Below are 20587 nucleotides of genomic sequence, written 5' to 3' on the forward strand. Positions count from 1 at the left end.
TAAACAATAAAAGAATCTGTTAATTGACAAGTAAACATTAAAATAATCTGTTAATTGACAGGTAAACATCAAGAGAATTTGTTAATTGATAAGTAAGCATTACACGAATCTGTTAATTGACAAGTAAATATGTTGTTTATCTATAGATTAATTTAATTTGTATTAGAGATAAATTGCAGAAATCCAAAATCTTAAGAGATCAAGCAGATTCTGGGTAAACTCATAATTGCGCGTATCTACGCTGTAAATTTAAACCAAGTAAAAGTTGCAACATTTAAATCTAAATTTAAATTATTGAATCTATATTTCCAAGAATCTACAATTGTATTGCCATCTTTGAAACTTTCCCTGTTAATAAATTCTTACCCTTCATTTGCTACAATTTCTTTTAGTACACCTCTGTAGTCTTCATCTTCTACAATCAGATAAATAAAGGTTATAATCTATATAATAAAAACAAGACATTTGTATATATATATGTTGCCTATAGCCGGCCCAACAGCTGGACCGAATGGACTGAAACTTTTTGTGGACACTCAGGGGTGACCGGGGGGTGTTAAAGGCTGAAAAAATTCGAAATTTTTAAAAAATATTTTTATTCAAAGTTTTCTTCATATTTTTTTTTTCACAGGTACGCTGGGCCCTTCAGCTAGTATATATTATAAATCAAAATTCGTAGCTTTTGAACCGAAAACACCATTTAGTCCAATTTTTTTACTTTTATTAAGAAAACTTATTTACTTAAATTCTGAGCTTTCTTTTAAGCATAAGTTTATTGCGTAAAATGTAAGTAGATAAAAAAAAATAAAACCTTTCTTAAAAAAAGTGCAAGCTAAATTGATGCATCTTTGAGTAACCAGGGTCAAAAAACATTTATATTAACTATTTCTATTTAAGTTTTGATTTCTGACAACCTTTTTTCAAATTGCAAGTTTACAGGTAGCCAAATATAGGCTTTAAATTGACAACTTCTATGTTTGAAAGCTTGGTAGGAATTGAAATCGAACGTTGTTATCATTGTATTAATATATACGACAACGTTGTTATCATTGTATTAATATATACGACAACGTTGTTATCATTGTATTAATATATACAATAACGTTGTTATCATTGTATTAATATATACGATAACGTTATTATCATTGTATTAATATATACGATAACGTTATTATCATTGTATTAATATATACGATAACGTTATTATCATTGTAATAATATATACGACAACGTTGTTATCATTGTATTAATATATACGATAACGTTGTTATCATTGTATTAATATATACGACAACGAATAAATGTTATTTCAACAAATACATGAATTTAGAGATAAGCAAGATCGTTTTTGGCATTTTTTCGTCAATTGTGAAGTTATTTTTTTAGTTAAGTGAAATCGTTAGTTCAAATGAAAAAAAATCGTAAACTGAAAACAAAATATTTTTCAAAGTTTGTTCAAAAAAAATTTTGTTCAGTTTAAAACTAAACTATTCTATCTGAAAATTTGTTCATTCAGTAAAAAAATATTGTTCATGAACAATCAAGATAGTTCAAACAATTTTAAATCGTTTGTTTAAAAAAAATACTGTTTTCCATTTCTCTGAACAACTCAAGTCTCAAGTCCATCTTTTTTTCTGAACAACAACATCGTTCACGAGAAATGTTGTTTGTTCTCAAAAGCGATGCCAATCTTTATAGCAATATGAAAGGTTTACCTTCTGGTTTTAATTGTTTAAGGTTTATAATGAACCCGGAGGAAGCTGCAGCTGTGTGCTGTAGTATTGGTTGAAGCAACTTAAAAATAGTTTTTATTTTAATTTTCATTTATGATTTTACTTTATTTTTAATTTACACTACTCAATTTATGGAAAATATGGTATATGAAAAAAATTTTTATTTAAAAAAATATTCAATGATAATAAAATTGTGATAATTCCAATATTTTGTTAAATCTACATCAATATATTTATGGTTTATTATGCTGGGGTTCATAAAAATTTGGGATTTTTGTTTAAGAAGAAATAAATCTTTGATTTAACATTTAATATTTGTTGTGGGGTGAGGTTGTGGTGGTAAAAAAAAAGCATCTCTCAATCTGATGAAAGAGATAGACCCCTCTGCAAAATTAACTGCTGGATACCAGCCCCAGAAGCACAATGATTAATTATATTCAAATATTTAGTAACAAAAATAATTAGTTGTAAACTTGTACATATGCTATTGCTGTATCCTATATCATACGAAAAATAAAAAGAGAAGTACAGCTCCCGAAAACATTTATTGAAAATTCAGTTTATGAAATAATTTGTTTCAAATACAGTAAGATTCAGAAAACTTTGGAATAGAAAGACGACTGTTTGACTCCAATTATGATTTCCAATAGATACACAGCAATTTAGCAGTGTAAACTGTAAACAGTCCTATCTTATAGTAAACAAAGAATTGTTAATATAATCGTAAAAATATTTGCCTCTAAAATTCAAACCCTTATGTCCTTATATTTTAATACTTATCCATTGATATTTAAAACTTAACATTTTTCTCTTGATAATAAAACAAAAGTTTAAAAAATAAAACCTTTGCACATCAGTCTGTAAAAAATAAGCGACTAGAAAGGAATTGAGTCCTTGCCACAAATTCTGATTTTCTAATCCCTTTATCTTTTGAACCCACTGTCGTAAACCTTTGATATTTCAAACTTATATTATTTGATCTAACAGAAGTCATAGTTTGAAAGTCAAATGTCTACAACATTGGACTGAAAAGATATAGGAATTATAAAATCAGAGTTTGTGACAAAGACTCAATTCCTTTAATAAATAAATTGATTTTTGCCTCAAACACTCAAAGACTCAATTCCTTTAGAGAATCGATATTGAGTTAGCATAATTTGTCGTACTGAGCCAATAATGTTTACAGCTTACCTTTAGGTTCAGGTTAGTATCATATAATAGAGTCACTTTGGTCCAGCCATATCTGATCATGAGATCAACTAAAATATTAAGATCTGATCATGAGATCAACTAAAATATAAAGATCTGATCATGAGATCAACTAAAATATAAAGATCTGATCATGAGATCAACTGAAATATAAAGATCTGATCATGAGATCAACTAAAATATAAAGATATGATCATGAGATCAACTGAAATATACAGATCTGATCATGTGATCAACTAAAATATAAAGATCTGATCATGAGATCAACTAAAATATAAAGATTTGATCATAAGATCAACTGAAATATAAAGATATGATCATGAAATCAACTAAAATATAAAGATCTGATCATGTGAGTAACTGAAATATAAAGATCTGATCATGAGATCAACTAAAATATAAAGATATGATCATGAGATCAACTGAAATATAAAGATCTGATCATGAGATCAACTAAAATATAAGATCTGATCATGAGATCAACTAAAATATAAAGATCTGATCATGAAATCAACTACTGAAATATAAAGATCTGATCTTGAGATCAACTAAAATATGAAGATCTGATCATGAAATCAACTAAAATATAAAGATCTGATCATGAGATCAACTGAAATATAAAGATCGGATCAAGTGAGTAACTGAAATATAAAGATCTGATCTTGAGATCAACTAAAATATAAAGATCTGATCATGAAATCAACTAAAATATAAAGATCTGATCATAAGATCAACTAAAAATAATAATATGTGCACACCATAGAACAAGGAAAGTTTTAAAACATTATTTTTATTTTACCTAGAATTTTTCCAATACTGCGAAAATCAGGGAATAGTGAAACTGAACCATAAGTCGTCTTCTAATCAACAAAGTTAACTCATATATGTGCAGGATTACCCACAACGGATGAGGACGACTGTACGAAATTTTTATTGTCCGTTTCCTTACATTCATGATTCCCTATAACCAAATAGATTATCAAGTACAATAGGTGGCAACAGAGAAATGGACCAATTATACACGACGTCACAAGTGTCAAATATAACAAGGAAAACGGAATTTTCTCACATTAGTTTTCCAAGATTAAAAAAAGTGTAAAAACAGAAATAAAGAACACATTATATTGCACTTATATTTCACAATAAGATAAGCACTTTATTCTAAAATTATCATTAATAATTTTGTCGGACACAAAAACTGATTTGACACTTGTGACGACAGAATACAACTGTACTGAGAGTGTACAAATTCTACGTTGCCATCTATTGTTCTAGAATCAAATTGCCTGTAACTATAATTTTTTTCCCGATGCGAACTCAATAAATAAGCGATTTAAAGACCACATTCAAGATAGAAGATCTAATAAAAAGTTAAAAATATTTGAAAAGTTTCCAGTCGTCTTTACAGTCTTATTCTGTCTGGGTAACCCTGTATTTGAACTTTAAATTTTCAGAATACTTTTTTACATTTAAAAATTTGTGCAGAAATTTAGTGTAATATGATATCTCTTGAAAAATTAAAATCTGATACTATAATTTTTCTAAAAATTGAAACCTTTTAGCCACCTGCCGAGATACCCAGGATATTCTAAGTTATAATAAAAGATCAATATTAAGTTGAGTTTCCAAGTACAGTAATATTTGAAACAACCTGGAATATTATTAATTGATGGATGCCTTCAAAATTCTCTATGGCCTTTAAGCTTGCAGCATTCAATATAGGTATCCTGATTTTAGCAATATTTGTAATGCAAAAATAATCACAATAAAATCCTTCTCCTTCTCTTTCTAAAATGTAATCTGCCATTTTTTTTGCTCTCAAAAATACCAGAGATAATAAGACTTTTGCTAAAATTTCAATTTACATTTTACATTTTCAACAAATTATAAAATTGTTTTATTCTGAACGAAATCATTTATATCTCTGGCAATTATGAAAGCACAAAAATGGCAAACCACATTTTGGAAATGGCAGGAACGGGAATATACTGCAAGTATTGTTTTAAAATAAAATTGTATTGATAATTGGTTAGATTTGTAATTTAAAGTTGTTATTAAAAATAAATATCTTTGTTATTCTAAAAGTTGAAAGAAAATCAAATCTTTATTCTTTATCATTTATTTATCATTTATTCGCTTATTCTTTTCTATTTATTCATCATTTATTCTATATCAAATCCAAGATATCAAATCTTTATTCTAGAAACCTCTCAGAAGAGAAAATTAGATTTGACGTAGAAATTGTTATAATCTATCTAGTGCATCATCAAACATCACTGAAAATATTATATTCGATTCACAGGTGGCACCCTTAACCCTTATTCAGGCTGACGTCTGGTTTACCCAAAATAGTCTGGGGAGGGGGTCTCCCCTCTGTTAACCCTATTCAGGCTAGTTTACCCAAAATAGTCTGGGGGGTACACCCCTCCCCTCTATTAACCAATTTACATAAAGTTAACCATGTACAGGCTGACGGAAGAGGGGGGGGGGGGGGGGGTTGTCCTTTGGACCCACCCCCTCTATTTCCTTATTGTGATAAAAATCTATAACATTTGATAAATTTGTGAAAGCCCTTGGGCTCTACTTTAATAATCTGCAAAAAATTGTAAATTTGCAAAATATCAAATATTTATTGCAAAATCAAGTTATTAAGCAAAAAATGTGCAAAACAAATAGTGCGCGAAATATGATAAATTATACATTTTCGAAAAGCTTTTACCACGGTAAATTCAAATTTTCAAAAATCAATTTTCAGGTTGAAAAAAATGTAAACCGGACATGTCATTGTCACCCTACAAGTGGAGGTATACAGTTAATTCTTTAAACCATTAAACAGTGGGGGGAAGCAGGCTATACTGTGAGATTCAGATCCCCTAGCCTTTATGGGTTAAAAAAGTTAAAAATATTTTCGAATAATATAATAAATAATCTTTTTTTATAGTAAACTGTTGCCTTGTGAGGGTTTTGGCTGGTCCCAGGCAAACCAAGACTAATCATTTAGAGATATTTTAATATCTATTTATTTTATTGTAATGGGTATTAATTATTATAATGCATAAAAGTGTTTGTCTGGAGTTCTACTTTTGATCGAAAACAAACTGGAACGAGTAAAAATTCCAGCAAACACAAACATATATATATTTTATTAAATTTTGCTCAACTTAATAGCAGGTCGATAAAGTTGCTTTATCGCACTGTTGTAGGTTTTTAAAGTCACTTTATCGACCTACAATTCGGGAAATATTAGCTCTGATACAAATCTTTTTTTCAAAAAATAAAGTTAAAAAATGTTTGTTTTTCTTTAATTAAAAATAATCTCTAAACAGTTCCTTGTTTCGAAATACGGGATTTCACTACAATCACAAATACTTTTCACGTGCTCTAGAAAAAAAGTTTCTATATGAATGAATTAACATATTGCTATGCATATCAAATTACTTATTAGCTCACAAGTCACACAAACCCAATTATAACACGATTCACGAGACAAATACTTTATTTTTACGACAATAGATAGCAAACAATTATTATGTAGATTGCAGGAATGCGTAACGAGAATCTCTAACAGAAAACCACTATTATCCTCCTCCTCCTCCTCGTACTGTAGATCATCATCGACTGACTCTTGTTTTTGTGCAGGTTGACCTGCTCACCCAGGTCAGGAATCCCTAATTCTCCCAAAATACCAGGTTAACTGTCCGTTGGAATTCCGGTTTCATTCTGGCCCCCAAACTCGGCGTAGGTTAATAAAAGATTCAACTAACTAGAATATATCCCAACAGAAAATAGGGATAAATATTCTCTGTTCACAAAATAATCGTTTTGCTCAACTGCTACACTACAACAAGAAATCTGCCACAACAAGAAATCTGCTACAACAAGAAATCGTATTGTTACAACAACAAATTATTTCCTTGATAACTATCCGGTGTTTTTGTTTAATGCGGTCTAAGCCTGCTTCCAAATCATTGTGGGAAAAATAAAACCTGCTTTATTTTGTTTAAATAATAATTACCTATCTTAAAGGGACTCTAAAGGAAAAATGAAAGGGGGGATAGGATTAAACCTAAGAATCTTTGGCGTTGAATGATATATATATGACTTCTAACTTATGTTCCTGTCTCGAGAAATTGATATACAACTGTGTCAAATTTATGCAAAAATTCATATAAATGCAATAATGTATAAAAGTTGTAGTGTGGAAGACGATGCCTGGCCGCGTTAAACTAGTTCCACAAGATTCAACAGAATGAGATAGAACGGATACGGGGCATTAGTACTGATATGATCTCTACAGTCTACACGTGCGATATCGATATTGACTCTAGTTCTGAACCCTCTAGTAATAAGTTATAAGAAATATATATACTGGAAGTTATTGATGCGTTTTATTAGAGTCTGACTCACGTCCTCTATAGTAGTATTAAACAGATCAAATTCAACAAACACGAAACCAATCTAAAAACGATTTCATCTCAAGTTTGCCTTTTGAATAGATATATTATTATATATAGTCCGTATAGTCCGTATTACATCACCAGAACTTCAGCCAATGACAGTATCATTGTCGGAAATCATGTGACCAGTATACTGCACTGCCATTGGCTGAAGTTCTGATGACATAATACGGGCTATACGGACTATATGTAATAATATTATCAATTATATCTATTAAAAATGCAAAATAAAAATTAAACAATTATAATATAAGCAAAACTGAGATTCTCAGGTTTCTATAAGAAATAGTCTTTTCAGATTGATTTTCGTATTTGCTGAATATGAACTTTTATACAAAATTGTGTAAACATAAATTTGCGTATAAATTTGACATAGTTTTATAGTTATATTATGACATAGTTCAAAACATTCTCAGGTTTCAGCCTATACCCTCTTTCATTTTCCCTTTACAGTCCCTTTAAGAGACCAACTTTTCCAAATATTAAAACGTTTAAGCCGAAACTTATGTAAAAAAGGCTTGTTTTAAGTCCAGTGTATAAAGTTTAATGTTTCTTTGTCAATTGTGAATTTCAAACATATTTTTGAATTGATATTAATTAGTAAATACACTGTGGTAATTCTTGTAAACAGATCAGCTATTACCCTCAAAAGGAATTGAGTCTTTGCCAAAAATTCAAATTTTCTAATCCCTATATCTTTTTTACCTGATGGAAACAACTTTATATTTCAAACCTATATTATTTCATCTAACAGAATTCATAGTTTTAAATATATAAGGTCCAAAACATTGGGCTGCAAAGATAAATATATTTTCAAATTAGAGTTCGTGGCAAATACTCTATTCCTTTTAGTCCATCTAATTATGTAAAAAAAGCTTTGTTAAATTTTAAATCAGAATTAATCATGTTTGGATAATTTCTATATGAAAAACTTTTAAATTCAAAACTTGTAACCATTTATCCCCCCATTTATCTCTGATTTGTTTTATTTCAAAAGAATTCTAAAATTTAAAGAAAAAAGAGCTTTAATGGAAATTCCTTTCAACGTTAGAAAATTCTAGATAATTGATATTCTTGGAAAATATTTAGAAATTTCTATGAGAAAAAAACAACCTACGCAGCACGTTTTGTGTCTCTTAAGAAAAGTATTATTGTTGATTTTTTTTCAGAATAAAAACTTTTTAAATTGGACAAATTAAAACCACAGTCCTGTTTTAAGGGACTGTAAGTGTAATTTCAAGTGACCCTTCCTTAAAAGATGGGCTGAGTCACACCGGTACCCTCAAAAACTGTGTGTAATGGAGTATCCATTAGAGCTTAATGTTTTTGTTTTGAAAACTGTTTATTTAGATTTGTGGTTTCTCTCCAGAAGTGATATGCGCAGCGCATTTCTTGATTACAAAAAAAAACTGGAAAAAATTAAACACTTTTCGAGACCGAAAGCTTTCACATTTTTGAACAGATTGATGTTTTAAGCAAAGATGGTTGATCTAGAAAGATGCTGCATTAGAAATTTATCTGACTGTTGTATACGCACTGTACATCTGTATTTGACGTCATTGGTTATTTTGGTTACTTGAGCGTCTAATTAATATTAAAGGACCGTTCACTTATTTGGGTAATGAAATGGTAAACTGAATAGCTAATTAGCTATTGATTGGTATTGGTCTTACTTTTCAAAGATATCTATGGCGGGGAGAAAAAAGCCGATTATCGCACCGAAGTTCAGTTCAAAGGTCCGTATAATGCCTTTGCCTAGACACTATTTGATCTTTTTGTCAATGCCATGGATTAAAAAAAAATTCAAATATAAAATTAAACTGTTCTATCTAATAGTAAATTGTAAATTTCTTAATTTAAAAAAAAATTAACTTTCTATTCCTTGTTTAGCACATTGAATATTTTGTATTGCTTCTGAAAAAAATGTGAATTGAACAATGCAAGAAAGTTTAAAGTTTTAAATATTATTTAATTGGTTTAAGGGTAGTTAAAATAGTTTAGACAATTGATTGAGTGGCGTAGGTTAGGAAGTGTTGATCAAAGGGAGGACAGTATAAACCCTAAAAATTACAAAATTTATTCAGATGGTTTAAAAACTTAGTGTATATTTGACAAGTGCACCCTCCCCAAATACCCCAAACACCCCCAACCCCCCCAACCCCCAACCATATGTTGTTGATTCTGAATATGCCCCTGGGCCTGATCTATATTTTGGAGGGCCGCAGGGAGTGGTTTTTATGAGACTTTTCAAATATCAAAAGTTTACATATTTTTTTAAACAATGTTTAAAACATATTGGCATTGAAATATGATAATTTTAAATTTTCATGGGCTGTTGTTTTTGAAAAACGTTGAATATAGTGTTTATGGCAAGGTACTGTACCTTTAGGGTGGAATTTTGTAAATGTAAATCAGCTTTTTTCTGGCCAAAAAGTAAGACTAATACCAATTAACACCTAAAAGGCAGTTTAGTTCTCCATTAAACTACCCAAATAAATTAACAGTTCCTTTTAAACTGCAGACAATTATGAATTCTTTGTGCCAAAAGCGAACAAAAATTGAAAATATTAACTTGTATTTCAAAAGTTATTCAATCATTTGTTGGATATAAGAATTTTTTGTTGAATTTGCGAATAAGTTACGCATCTCTTTAGTATGAATATAATTGCTAACAATTGTGAATGAAAATTTTCAGATTTTGTCAATATTTTTTTCCAAAGTGCTATGAAGTGAGATTTTAGGCCCTGAAAGAGGCAGAACAGCAGATAAATCCAATATAAAACGGTAACATTTAAGGTAAATGTTGTCTTTTATTTTATCATAGGCAATGAAATACTATCGCATAAATTAATGCATTTCTAACCCATTCATTTATAATTTGATTAGTGGGGATTTGTTTAAAAAAGTATCAATCGTTAAACCATGTACCATGGATAACTGATTATTAAATTTTTAGCCATTACAAGAAAGTCCATTACTAAAATTGATCATACAATAAAACATAATGAACATATATATCAGAATCTATATATAAATTTGGCTTGTCTGTTTGTTTGTTTGTTTGTTTGTTTGTATCCAATAAACGTCAAAACGGCTGAACCGATCGGGCCCAAATTTTTTGTGGGACATCTAGGGACTCCAGGGAAGGTTTATGAATCATCAAAATTTCAAATATTTGTCTCCATCAAAATTCGATCGTCATTAAATTTTTAAAAATTTTGAAAATCCGCGAAATTTTTTGTGAAAATCCGCGAATTATTTTTGTTTTGTTTTACGATTCACAAAGAGAACATGTTCACAATTAATTTAGGAGATGGGCGCGAAGCGCCCTCTAAGGCTAGAAAGAAGGGCGCGAAGCGCCTTGAATTTCTAGTAGATTATGTTTTATTATCCATATTAACCTGAAAACCTAAAAATATTAAAGTCTCTATATATTATATCAAAATAATGGCTGATACTACATTAAGCATAATGATTTAAAATATCCCTTATTATCTTTGAACTAGCTGTTACCCCTATCTCTGCTGGGGTACTTGAAAACCAGGATATGCTGGGGGGGGGGAGGGGTAAATTTGACCCCCCTCCCTCTAAATCCCATGTTTGATGTCCAAATATGACAAATGATACATCATTGGAAAGCTCTTGTGCTCTACTTTTAGAATCTGCAAAGAAATTTGCCAATTTGCAAAAATTTAATTTTTATTGCAAAATCTAATCATATAGAAAAAAAGTTTGCAAAAAGAAATTTGTCCAAGAAATGAAAAATTATAAATTTTTGAAATGCCCTTGACAAAAAAAACTAAAAAATGTGCAAATTTCCTTAGACAGGTTGTTAGCATTTCCATTTTAACAAAGAATCAAACACCTGTGTATTGGCAACTATAAAGTTTATGGAGGATATACAAGAGGAAGAATCAATGCTTGTGTTCCTAAAATCAGATGCTTGCCTTGATAAAAGTGAAACAGTGTTCCTTATTGGAGATGGAATAAACACTGCTCAATCTTACCCATTTGAGTTCCCTCTGCCAACCGAACTAGGTACTTTCGGACAAAGAGGTGTTGAATTGCTGAATGGAATTATCTAAATATATAACTCTTACACTAATGCATGTTTCTCAAATGTTGGGGGTAACTGGAAATTACTGACAAAATGTGTTAATCCAGGAAGATATTATGCAAGTATGACAACTGTTTGAGATTATATGATGATTATGGGTGGCGCTAAGGGAGGTTATTTCAATACTATTGAACGTTTTGACGGTGATACTTGGACTCCCCTGTCTAATAATCTAACTTACGGAAGAAAATTACATTGTAGTGTAGCAATATGCTCTACTGAAGTTTTGGTGATTGGAGGTTATTTTACATCATCTTATATATCAGCAATGGAAAAGAATGACATAAATGGAAATCACATTGAGACTCTTCCAAGTATGGAGTTAGCTAGGTCAAGTTCTGGGTGTGGTGTTTACAATAATGAAGTCTATGTTACTGGTGGATTTAACAGTACTGGGTTGTCAAGTGTAGAGGTGTACAATATACTAGCTAAACAGTGGAGAAAAGCAAATAATATAAAAATATTTGGCGGATATGATGCAGTGGCAAAAATATCAATGGAAGTATTTTATGGAATCAACTGGATAGAAGATAATACTAATCTCAGTAAACCTTTTATGGAGGTGGATCAGTTTTAGTTCATCAAACTAAACATGGATCAATTTATTTGATAATTTGAGATAGAAATTGATATAAACCCATAGTTTCAGATTTTGTAATGTTTTTATATGATTTTGTCTGTATAAGCACCACAATCTTATTAAGTATAAAATATATATTAGTGGATTAATTGATACTGACAGATTTTTGATGTATGCCGACATCCCTTCCCATACCCTTCCAGGTGGAGGCACTGTTCCCCCCCCCCCACCTCCTTGTGACAGCAGAGAAACCAGGTCTAGTAATTCTCGATTAAACATGGATATTTTTGAGCTTACTGTCCCGTTGGAGACAAATATAAAAAATGCCAATGCTCAAAAGATGAAAAAGTATAAACATTTTATCTCAGATATAACAACCCTTTTGAAATCGGCTCAAGAGGATATATCTCACCATCAAATAAAGCAAATCTAAAGAAACTCAGTGTTAGTTTTAAAGCAATGTGCGAAAATCTATCAAGCCTTGCAGTACTGTCATCATACCACATTTTTAGAAAACAAAAAACACTAGACTGGGACCAAGAAACTCCATTTCTGAAAACCATATCTGAATAACTAAACTCTACTCATGCTAAAAGTCTTGTATTGCACCTGTTTTTTGGCAAACCCTGTCAATTATAAAATACAATATCCAGAAAAAAGAGTATTAGTTTGTAAACTTTTATATTGGTTAATGTAATTTTGCTGTAGAAAAATATAAATGATGAATATAATATTGATATTTTTACATGTTTCAGGAAAGAGTTTAAAACATTTAAGACCATTCACAATAGTTTGCAACTTGTTATTTCTGCTTTTTTAATTGGTACCATGATTCATCCCTAGAATATTAGTTATTTACTTTTATATGTTTTAGTAGTATACCATTGTGGAATAGATTAGTTTTTTAGCCATCCCATTCTGAAGGTAGGTAGGTACATATGTGACGCAGAATGTAAACAAATTTTCAAACATCTTTTTATATTCATTAAAAAGGGTTGCTATGCCCTGATAAAAAAAAAATTACGATATTTTGTTTATTCTGTGTTTTATAATGCAGATGAATAGCTAGTTCTAAATATCTTCATTAGATTGATCATAAATTTATTAGGAGGTACACAGTTGTATCCAAAGAGAAAAAGAGATACATCATAACTCAGCAGAGGGGATCTTAAATAAATCTTTCTGGAAATCACAATCTACCAGCTTTCAGGAACAAGGCAAATCAAAGGCTGAAAATAGATTTTTTGAATAAAAAGATGACAGATTAAGGTGCATGCACTCTCTCTGTCTTGTCATTCAACCCCTAAATCTTGAAAGGACAACATCTAGTCTTATCTCTGTATTGTTATTAATCTATGATTATAATGTTATAATAAACGCTTAATTTGATTTAAGTAAAGGAAACTATCATGTTGGTTAATCTTATCGATAGGCAATAGATTTACTTAATTATTAGGAATATAAAAGATAATTTTTAGAACATTATTATTATAATGATTATTGAAAATATCATTGTTACTTTTTCTTTTTTATCATCATTATTCTTCTTATTATTATTATTATCATAAACATTTATCATTATTATTTTTACTATTTATATTTATATTTTTAAAAGTAAAAATGGGTTTTAGAGGTAAAGATTACAGAAAAATGAATTGGTTATATTCTTACAAGGGTTGGAGTTTGCCGGTGATTCATCAGGTTTGTTTTAAAATGGGCTATAGAGGTAATTTTGAATTAACCTCCGGTTTAAGAGTGACATGTTTAATTTACGACGTTTATCCTCTATAACGTTGACGAAGATATTGAACAACATTCAAAATTTTTGGCTAAAAAGAACACTGATGATAAGTTAAAGTGCCACTTGAAATATCCTTATCACTCAGTTCATTTTTTTCTAGAATTTTATATCTCAAGTGTTTCAGCATTAAATCCTAAGGCTGGCAAAAAGTCTGTAAGAAACTTTTTGGAAAATGAACAGAAAATTTTGTTTATCCTTATTTCTTTTTTTTGTGAGGGGGGCATTGTTGTTTTTCATCCTACCCATGTTAAACTGACAATGCCGAAGTACAACTTGTATGTATAGACAGGTTTTGAAGGACTTTTTTGAATATTACCAATCTCAATTTCAGCTATTAGTTTTTACTTTATACAAACAATTCATGTCTAGCTAGCAATTAGTGAAATGTTCCAAGTAAGCTTTGTCTGTGGATGGAGAGATTTTTTTTTGTCTTTTTGACGCTTCCCAGATTTACAAATTACGGCAGTGCCTTTGACGTTTGAATAAAAGATAAACAAATATGTTAAAGCTCAATGTTTTGATAATTAGAATGATTTTGATAAAATTGATGAATATTAAAAACACATTTTATATCAAGCACATAAAAAATGATGTTAGTTTTATGTTAGTTAGTCATATCTATGCTGTGGATAAATATTTTAAAAAGAAAGTTTAATAATAATATGTTGTTGAAATACTTCCATTAGAGTCCATTATACAAGAGGACAGGGGCTAAATAATTATGAATAAATTTTTTTTTCTTAAAAGTTAAATTATAGGAACAAGTAAAAGCAGAAAATTTTTTGTCTAAACAACTCAACTTGTTGAATTTCACATCAAACTGAAGTAAATTCAATGTAAGATTGAAATATTATATGTTTTCATTCATAGTGGCTTTTTTCCTGCCACAGTTATCTTTGAAAAGTAAGACTAATACCAATGTTTAGTTCACCATTAAACTACCCAAATAAGTTAACAGTCCCGTTTAAACCACAGTTATTTAACACAATTTTGAATGCTTTGTGCTAAAAATGAACAAAAATTGATTATCTTAACTTGTATTTCAAAAGTTATTTAATCATTTGTTGGATGCATGATTTTTTTGTTGAATTTGCGAATAAGTTACACATCTCTTTTGTATGAATAAAATAGCTAACAATTGTGAATGAAAATTTTCAGATTTTGTCAATATTTTTTCCAAAGCGCTATGAAGTGAGATTTTAGGCCCTGAAAGAGTCAGGACAGCAGATAAATCTAATATAAAATTATCAATCATCATAGGCAATGAAATACTATCGCATAAATTAATGCATTTCTAACCCATTAATTCATAATTTGATAGTGGGGATTTGTTTAAAAAATTATCAATCATTAAACCATGTATAATGAATAACTGATTATTAAATTTTTAGCCAGACAGACCATTACTAAAATTGATCATACAATAAAACATAATGAACATATATATCAGAATAGATTATGTTTTTATTATCCATACTAAGTTTAATATCCATATTATGTTTAAGTGTAGGTTATGACTATGAGTATTAAGTTATAATTTAAAGTCACAGTTACTTGGTAGCAGTTTTACAATGCCTGTCTTACAGATAGCACTACTTTTGTTACTTACAATAGCTTTAACCCCAGCAGAAAGGTATTTTAAAACATTGATTTAGAAAATTTTAAACTTCTACACTTTATAATTACTGTAGGGGTAAAAGATATAGCTTATAACAGTGGATCCAAAAAAATGTGCTGAAGAAAGATGACTGTAAAACTCAATTTATGATTTTAAATAGTCGAATGAAAGATGATGATGTTTTGCAATGTAGAGATATTTAACAGATAAATCTCACTTAATTAGTTAATTTTCAAGCAAACACTGGAAAACAATATCTTTACCAGCTCATAACAGATCCATCTTACTTAATTAGTTGATTTTCAAGCAAATACTGGAAAACAATCTCTTTTCCACCTTATAACAGATCCATCTCACTTAATTAGTTGATTTTCAAGGAAATACTGGAAAACATCTCTTTACCAACTCATAACAGATCCATCTCACTTAATTAGTTGATTTTCAAGCAAATACTGGAAAACAATCTCTTTACCAGCTCATAACAGATCCATCTCACTTAAATAGTTGGGTTTCAAGCAAATACTGGAAAATAATCTCTGTATTAGCTCATAAAAGATCCATCTCACTTAATTAGTTGATTTTCAGCAAATACTGGAAAACAATCTCTTTATCAGTACATAACAGATCCATCTCACTTAAATAGTTGGGTTTCAAGCAAATACTGGAAAACAATCTCTTTATTAGCTCATAACAGATCTATCTCACTTAATTAGTTGATTTTCAAGCAAATACTGGAAAACAATCTCTTTACCAGCTCATAACAGATCCATCTCACTTAATTAGTTGGTTTTCAAGCAAATACTGGAAAACAATCTCTTTAACAATCACATAACAGATCCATCTCACTTAAATAGTTGGGTTTCAAGCAAATACTGGAAAACAATTTCTTCAGCCATAACAGATCCATCTCACTTAATTAGTTGATTCTCAAGCAAATACTGGAAAACAATCTCTTTTCCACCTTATAACAGATCCATCTCACTTAATTAGTTGATTTTTAACAAAATACTGGAAAACAATCTCTTTACCAGCTCATAACAGATCCATCTCACTTAATTAGTTGGGTTTCAAGCAAATACTGGAAAACAATCTCTTTACCAGCTCATAACAGATCCATCTCACTTAATTAGTTGATTTTCAAGCAAATACTGGAAAACAATCTCTTTACCAGCTCATAACAGATCCATCTCACTTAAATAGTTGGGATTTTCAAGCAAATACTGGAAAACAATCTCTTTACCATCTCATAACAGATCCATCTCACTTAAATGGTTGGGTTTCAAGCAAATACTGGAAAACAATCTCTGTATTAGCTCATAAAAGATCCATCTCACTTAATTAGTTGATTTTCAGCAAATACTGGAAAACAATCTCTTTACCAGCTCATAACAGATCCATCTTACTTAATTAGTTGATTTTCAAGCAAATACTGGAAAACAATCTTTTTACCAGCTCATAACAGATCCATCTCACTTGATTAGTTGATTTTCAAGCAAACACTTGAAAACCATCTCTTACTAGCTCATAACAGATCCATCTCACTTAATTAGTTGATTTATAAGCAAATACTGGAAAACAATCTCTTTACCAGCTCATAACAGATCCATCTCACTTGATTAGTTGATTTTCAAGCAAACACTGGAAAACCATCTCTTACTAGCTCATAACAGATCCATCTCACTTAAATAGTTTCAAGCAAATAGCCCAAATTTTTATTTTGAATAATCTTTTTGTTTGTTTATCTCCTTGTGATTTTTACATTTTTTTTTTTCGATTCTGATGGTTATTATATGGTTAGAACTGACGAGGGTCAACCCAGACCGAAATATACTTTATATAAATGTGGAACTAACATCTACTTTTTTACTCTACAGAGGTTTGGTCCATCACCATCACTGAATTTTAAATCTACCTGAACCCTGATGGATCCTATAAATTCCTTATAAAGTAAATACTAGAGGTTTGGTCACAACTGCAACATACATAAATTCTTTTTCTTTGAACTCCATCTGATCTAGAATAACCAGAATGGTATCCTCTACACATCACTCCACAAATAACCATCAAATTTTCTCTAATGATGAATCAGGACTCTGCTATAATCGACTGATGTCTCTCACAGGAAAGTTTCACTCCGTAAATTCAAATAGAGTATTTCTACCAGAATGTTTAAGAACTGATTTAATTCCTAGAAGTTTTGAAATCTCTAATTTACCTCAAAACCATTTCTCAAGATTTTTTGCTAAGTGGTCTCACACAAAGAAACAAACTTCAGAAAGGAAAAAACTAACCTTTCTCGTAATCATAAACCACCAGAATAGTTTAAAATGTTTTGTCATGCAGTTAAATCAGAAATCCTAGACCCAGAGAATAGAAATAAAATCAGACCTAACCTACCTCTTGGAGAATTAAAAGCTCTTAAAGAGTTGATCAGTCTTCAGAGAAACGAGGTGATCACTATAAAACCTTGTGATAAGGGTGCAGGAATCATAATTCTGAAGTTTGAGAGTTATATGGAATCCTGTCTGAACAAACTTTCTAACCAACAACTGCAAGAGAATGGAACACTAAATCTGTACTATGTACAAGTTGAAGAAACAAAGAAACAGATAAAGTCTGTTTTAGATACTGCAGCTGATAAGAATTTCATCACAACTGAAGAACTTAAAGCTATGCTGGCTGATGACAAGATTCCAGCAAAGTTTTATCAACTGTTCAAAGTACATAAAACTCACATTCCAGGAGATAGTCCACGAAGTAGGCCTATTATCAGTGGCTCAGGAAGTTACACAGAGAATATAAATTTATTTGTGGACAGTTTTCTGAAATCCCTTTCCAACTGACACCCATCCTATCTTCAGGATACTCCAAATTTTTTGCGATGTATTGAAGAAATTAACAAAGATAATTTACCAGCCAACTCTATTTTATTCTCTGCAGATGTTACAGGATTGTACACAAATATACCTCAGGATGATGATCTAGAATTCTGTAGAGAAGCTCTTGAAAACAGAACTGATAAATCTGTACCTACGTCATTTTTGATTGAGCTGAACAGATCCATCTCACTTAAATAGTTGGGTTTCAAGCAAATACTGGAAAACAATTTCTTCAGCCATAACAGATCCATCTCACTTAATTAGTTGATTCTTAAGCAAATACTGGAAAACAATCTCTTTTCCACCTTATAACAGATCCATCTCACTTAATTAGTTGACTTTTAACAAAATACTGGAAAACAACCTCTTTATCAGCTCATAACACACATTTATAAAATGGTGTTTTCCTTTTCCACATTTTTATTGGTCCCATTCAATATTAAAAAAGCCAAGATTCAGTGATAAAGCTTTAAAAATAAGATAAGTAGAGAGGGTGGCTTGGATAAAACAATAGCCAATATAGCAAATAAGAAAAATTTGAAATTTTTGTACCACATTGACAAACTAGCTGTAAACTGTGAATTAATCCATGCTTTAAAAGCAACAGAAATAGTTTGACATATACTAATAAATCTAGATGGTAGATTTATTTGTAGTTTAGTCTGGAAAAGTTATACTCTTACGGTCCAAAAGTTTTTATTGGGTTTTTAATGCACATTAGAATTTTTTTTTTAAAACCCTATTCATAAAGCTTGATTGTGTTAAGGACTGAGGGTATAAAGTATGAACAGAATTGGAAGGTCTCAACCTCATTTTGGGAAAAATCAATAGTTGCTGAGAGCAAAGAATACAACAGCATGGTTTGTTCTCTCAAATGCCATAATAGCAATAAACTCTGCAATTCTTTTCATTTCGACAAAGAATCCAACACCTGTGTATTGGCAAATATAAAGTTTATGGAGGATATACAAGAGGAAGAATCAATGCTTGTGTTCCTAAAATCAGATGCTTGCCTTGATAAAAGTGAAACAGTGTTCCTTATTGGAGATGGAATAAACACTGCTCAATCTTACCCATTTGAGTTCCCTCTGCCAACCGAACTAGGTACTTTTGGACAAGGAGGTGTTGCATTGCTGAATGGAATTATCTAAATATATAACTCTTACACTAATGCATGTTTCTCAAATGTTGGGGGTAACTGGAAATTACTGACAAAATGTGTAAATCAACAAAAATATCATGCAAGTATGACAACTGTTGGAAATTATATTATGTCTATGGGTGGCTCATGGGGAGGTAAATATTTCAATATTATTGAACGTTTTGATGGTAATACTTGGACTACTCTGGCCAATAATCTGACTTACGGAAGAGATGCCCATTGTAGTGTAGCAATAAGCTCTACTGAAGTTTTGGTGATTGGAGGTTATTATACACCTTATAATTATACACCTTATATATATCAGCAATGGAAAAGTATGACATAAATGGAAATCACATCGAGACCCTTCCAAGCATGGAGTTAGCTAGGGCAGTTTTTGGGTGTGTTGTTTACAATAATGAAGTCTATGTTACCGGTGGATTGGGAAGTGTTTGGTTGCTTAAAAGTGTAGAAGTGTACAATATACAAGCTAAACAGTGGAGAAAAGCTAATAATATGAAAAGGGTGCGATGGGGTCATGATATGCATGTGTTTAATGGTAAACTCAGGGTATTTGGTGGCGGAAATGCTGCGGCATCTCAAATATCAATGGAGGAATTTGATGGAATCAACTGGATAGAAGATACTAATAATCTCAGTAAACCTTTCTATCGAGGTGGATCAGTTTTAGTTCCATCAAACTAAACATGGATCAACTTATTTGAAAATTTGATTTGTTTATTATATGATTTAGTCTGTATAAGCCTTATCTCTGTTGCATTCTGTTTGGTTGCAATTTTATTGACGATAATTAGACCAGAAAATGTCTAAATATGTGTTTTTTAATAAAATTGATATTAATCCATGTTTCAGGGAAGAGTTTAAAACATTTAGGACCATGCACAATATTTTGCAACTTGTTATTTCTGCTTTTTTAATTGGTACCATGATTCATCCCTAGAATATTAGTTATTTACTTTTATATGTTTTAGTAGTATACCATTGTGGAAAAGATTAGTTTTTTAGCCATCCCAGTCTAAAGGTAGGTACAT

General features: G+C 30.5%; 1 protein-coding gene across 1 annotated transcript in view; it reads right to left on the reverse strand.

Annotated features, from left to right (window-relative positions):
* Window positions 1-356: 356 nt before the first annotated feature.
* Window positions 357-20587, reverse strand: part of LOC111704689 (glutamate receptor ionotropic, kainate 1) — a 32694-nt gene continuing 12463 nt past the window's right edge. Inside the window, exons 7-12 of the mRNA XM_023477002.1 lie at window positions 6272-6323; window positions 5895-5931; window positions 3742-3802; window positions 2925-2992; window positions 1716-1794; window positions 357-415 (exon numbers count right to left, since the gene is read on the reverse strand). Of these exons, the coding sequence (XP_023332770.1) occupies window positions 363-415; window positions 1716-1794; window positions 2925-2992; window positions 3742-3802; window positions 5895-5931; window positions 6272-6323 (350 nt within the window). The 3' untranslated portion in view covers window positions 357-362. The remainder of the gene's footprint in view (window positions 416-1715; window positions 1795-2924; window positions 2993-3741; window positions 3803-5894; window positions 5932-6271; window positions 6324-20587) is intronic.

Source organism: Eurytemora carolleeae, unplaced genomic scaffold (genome assembly GCF_000591075.1).
Source record: "Eurytemora carolleeae unplaced genomic scaffold, Eaff_2.0 scaffold604, whole genome shotgun sequence".
Taxonomy (NCBI): Eukaryota; Metazoa; Arthropoda; class Copepoda; order Calanoida; family Temoridae; genus Eurytemora; species Eurytemora carolleeae.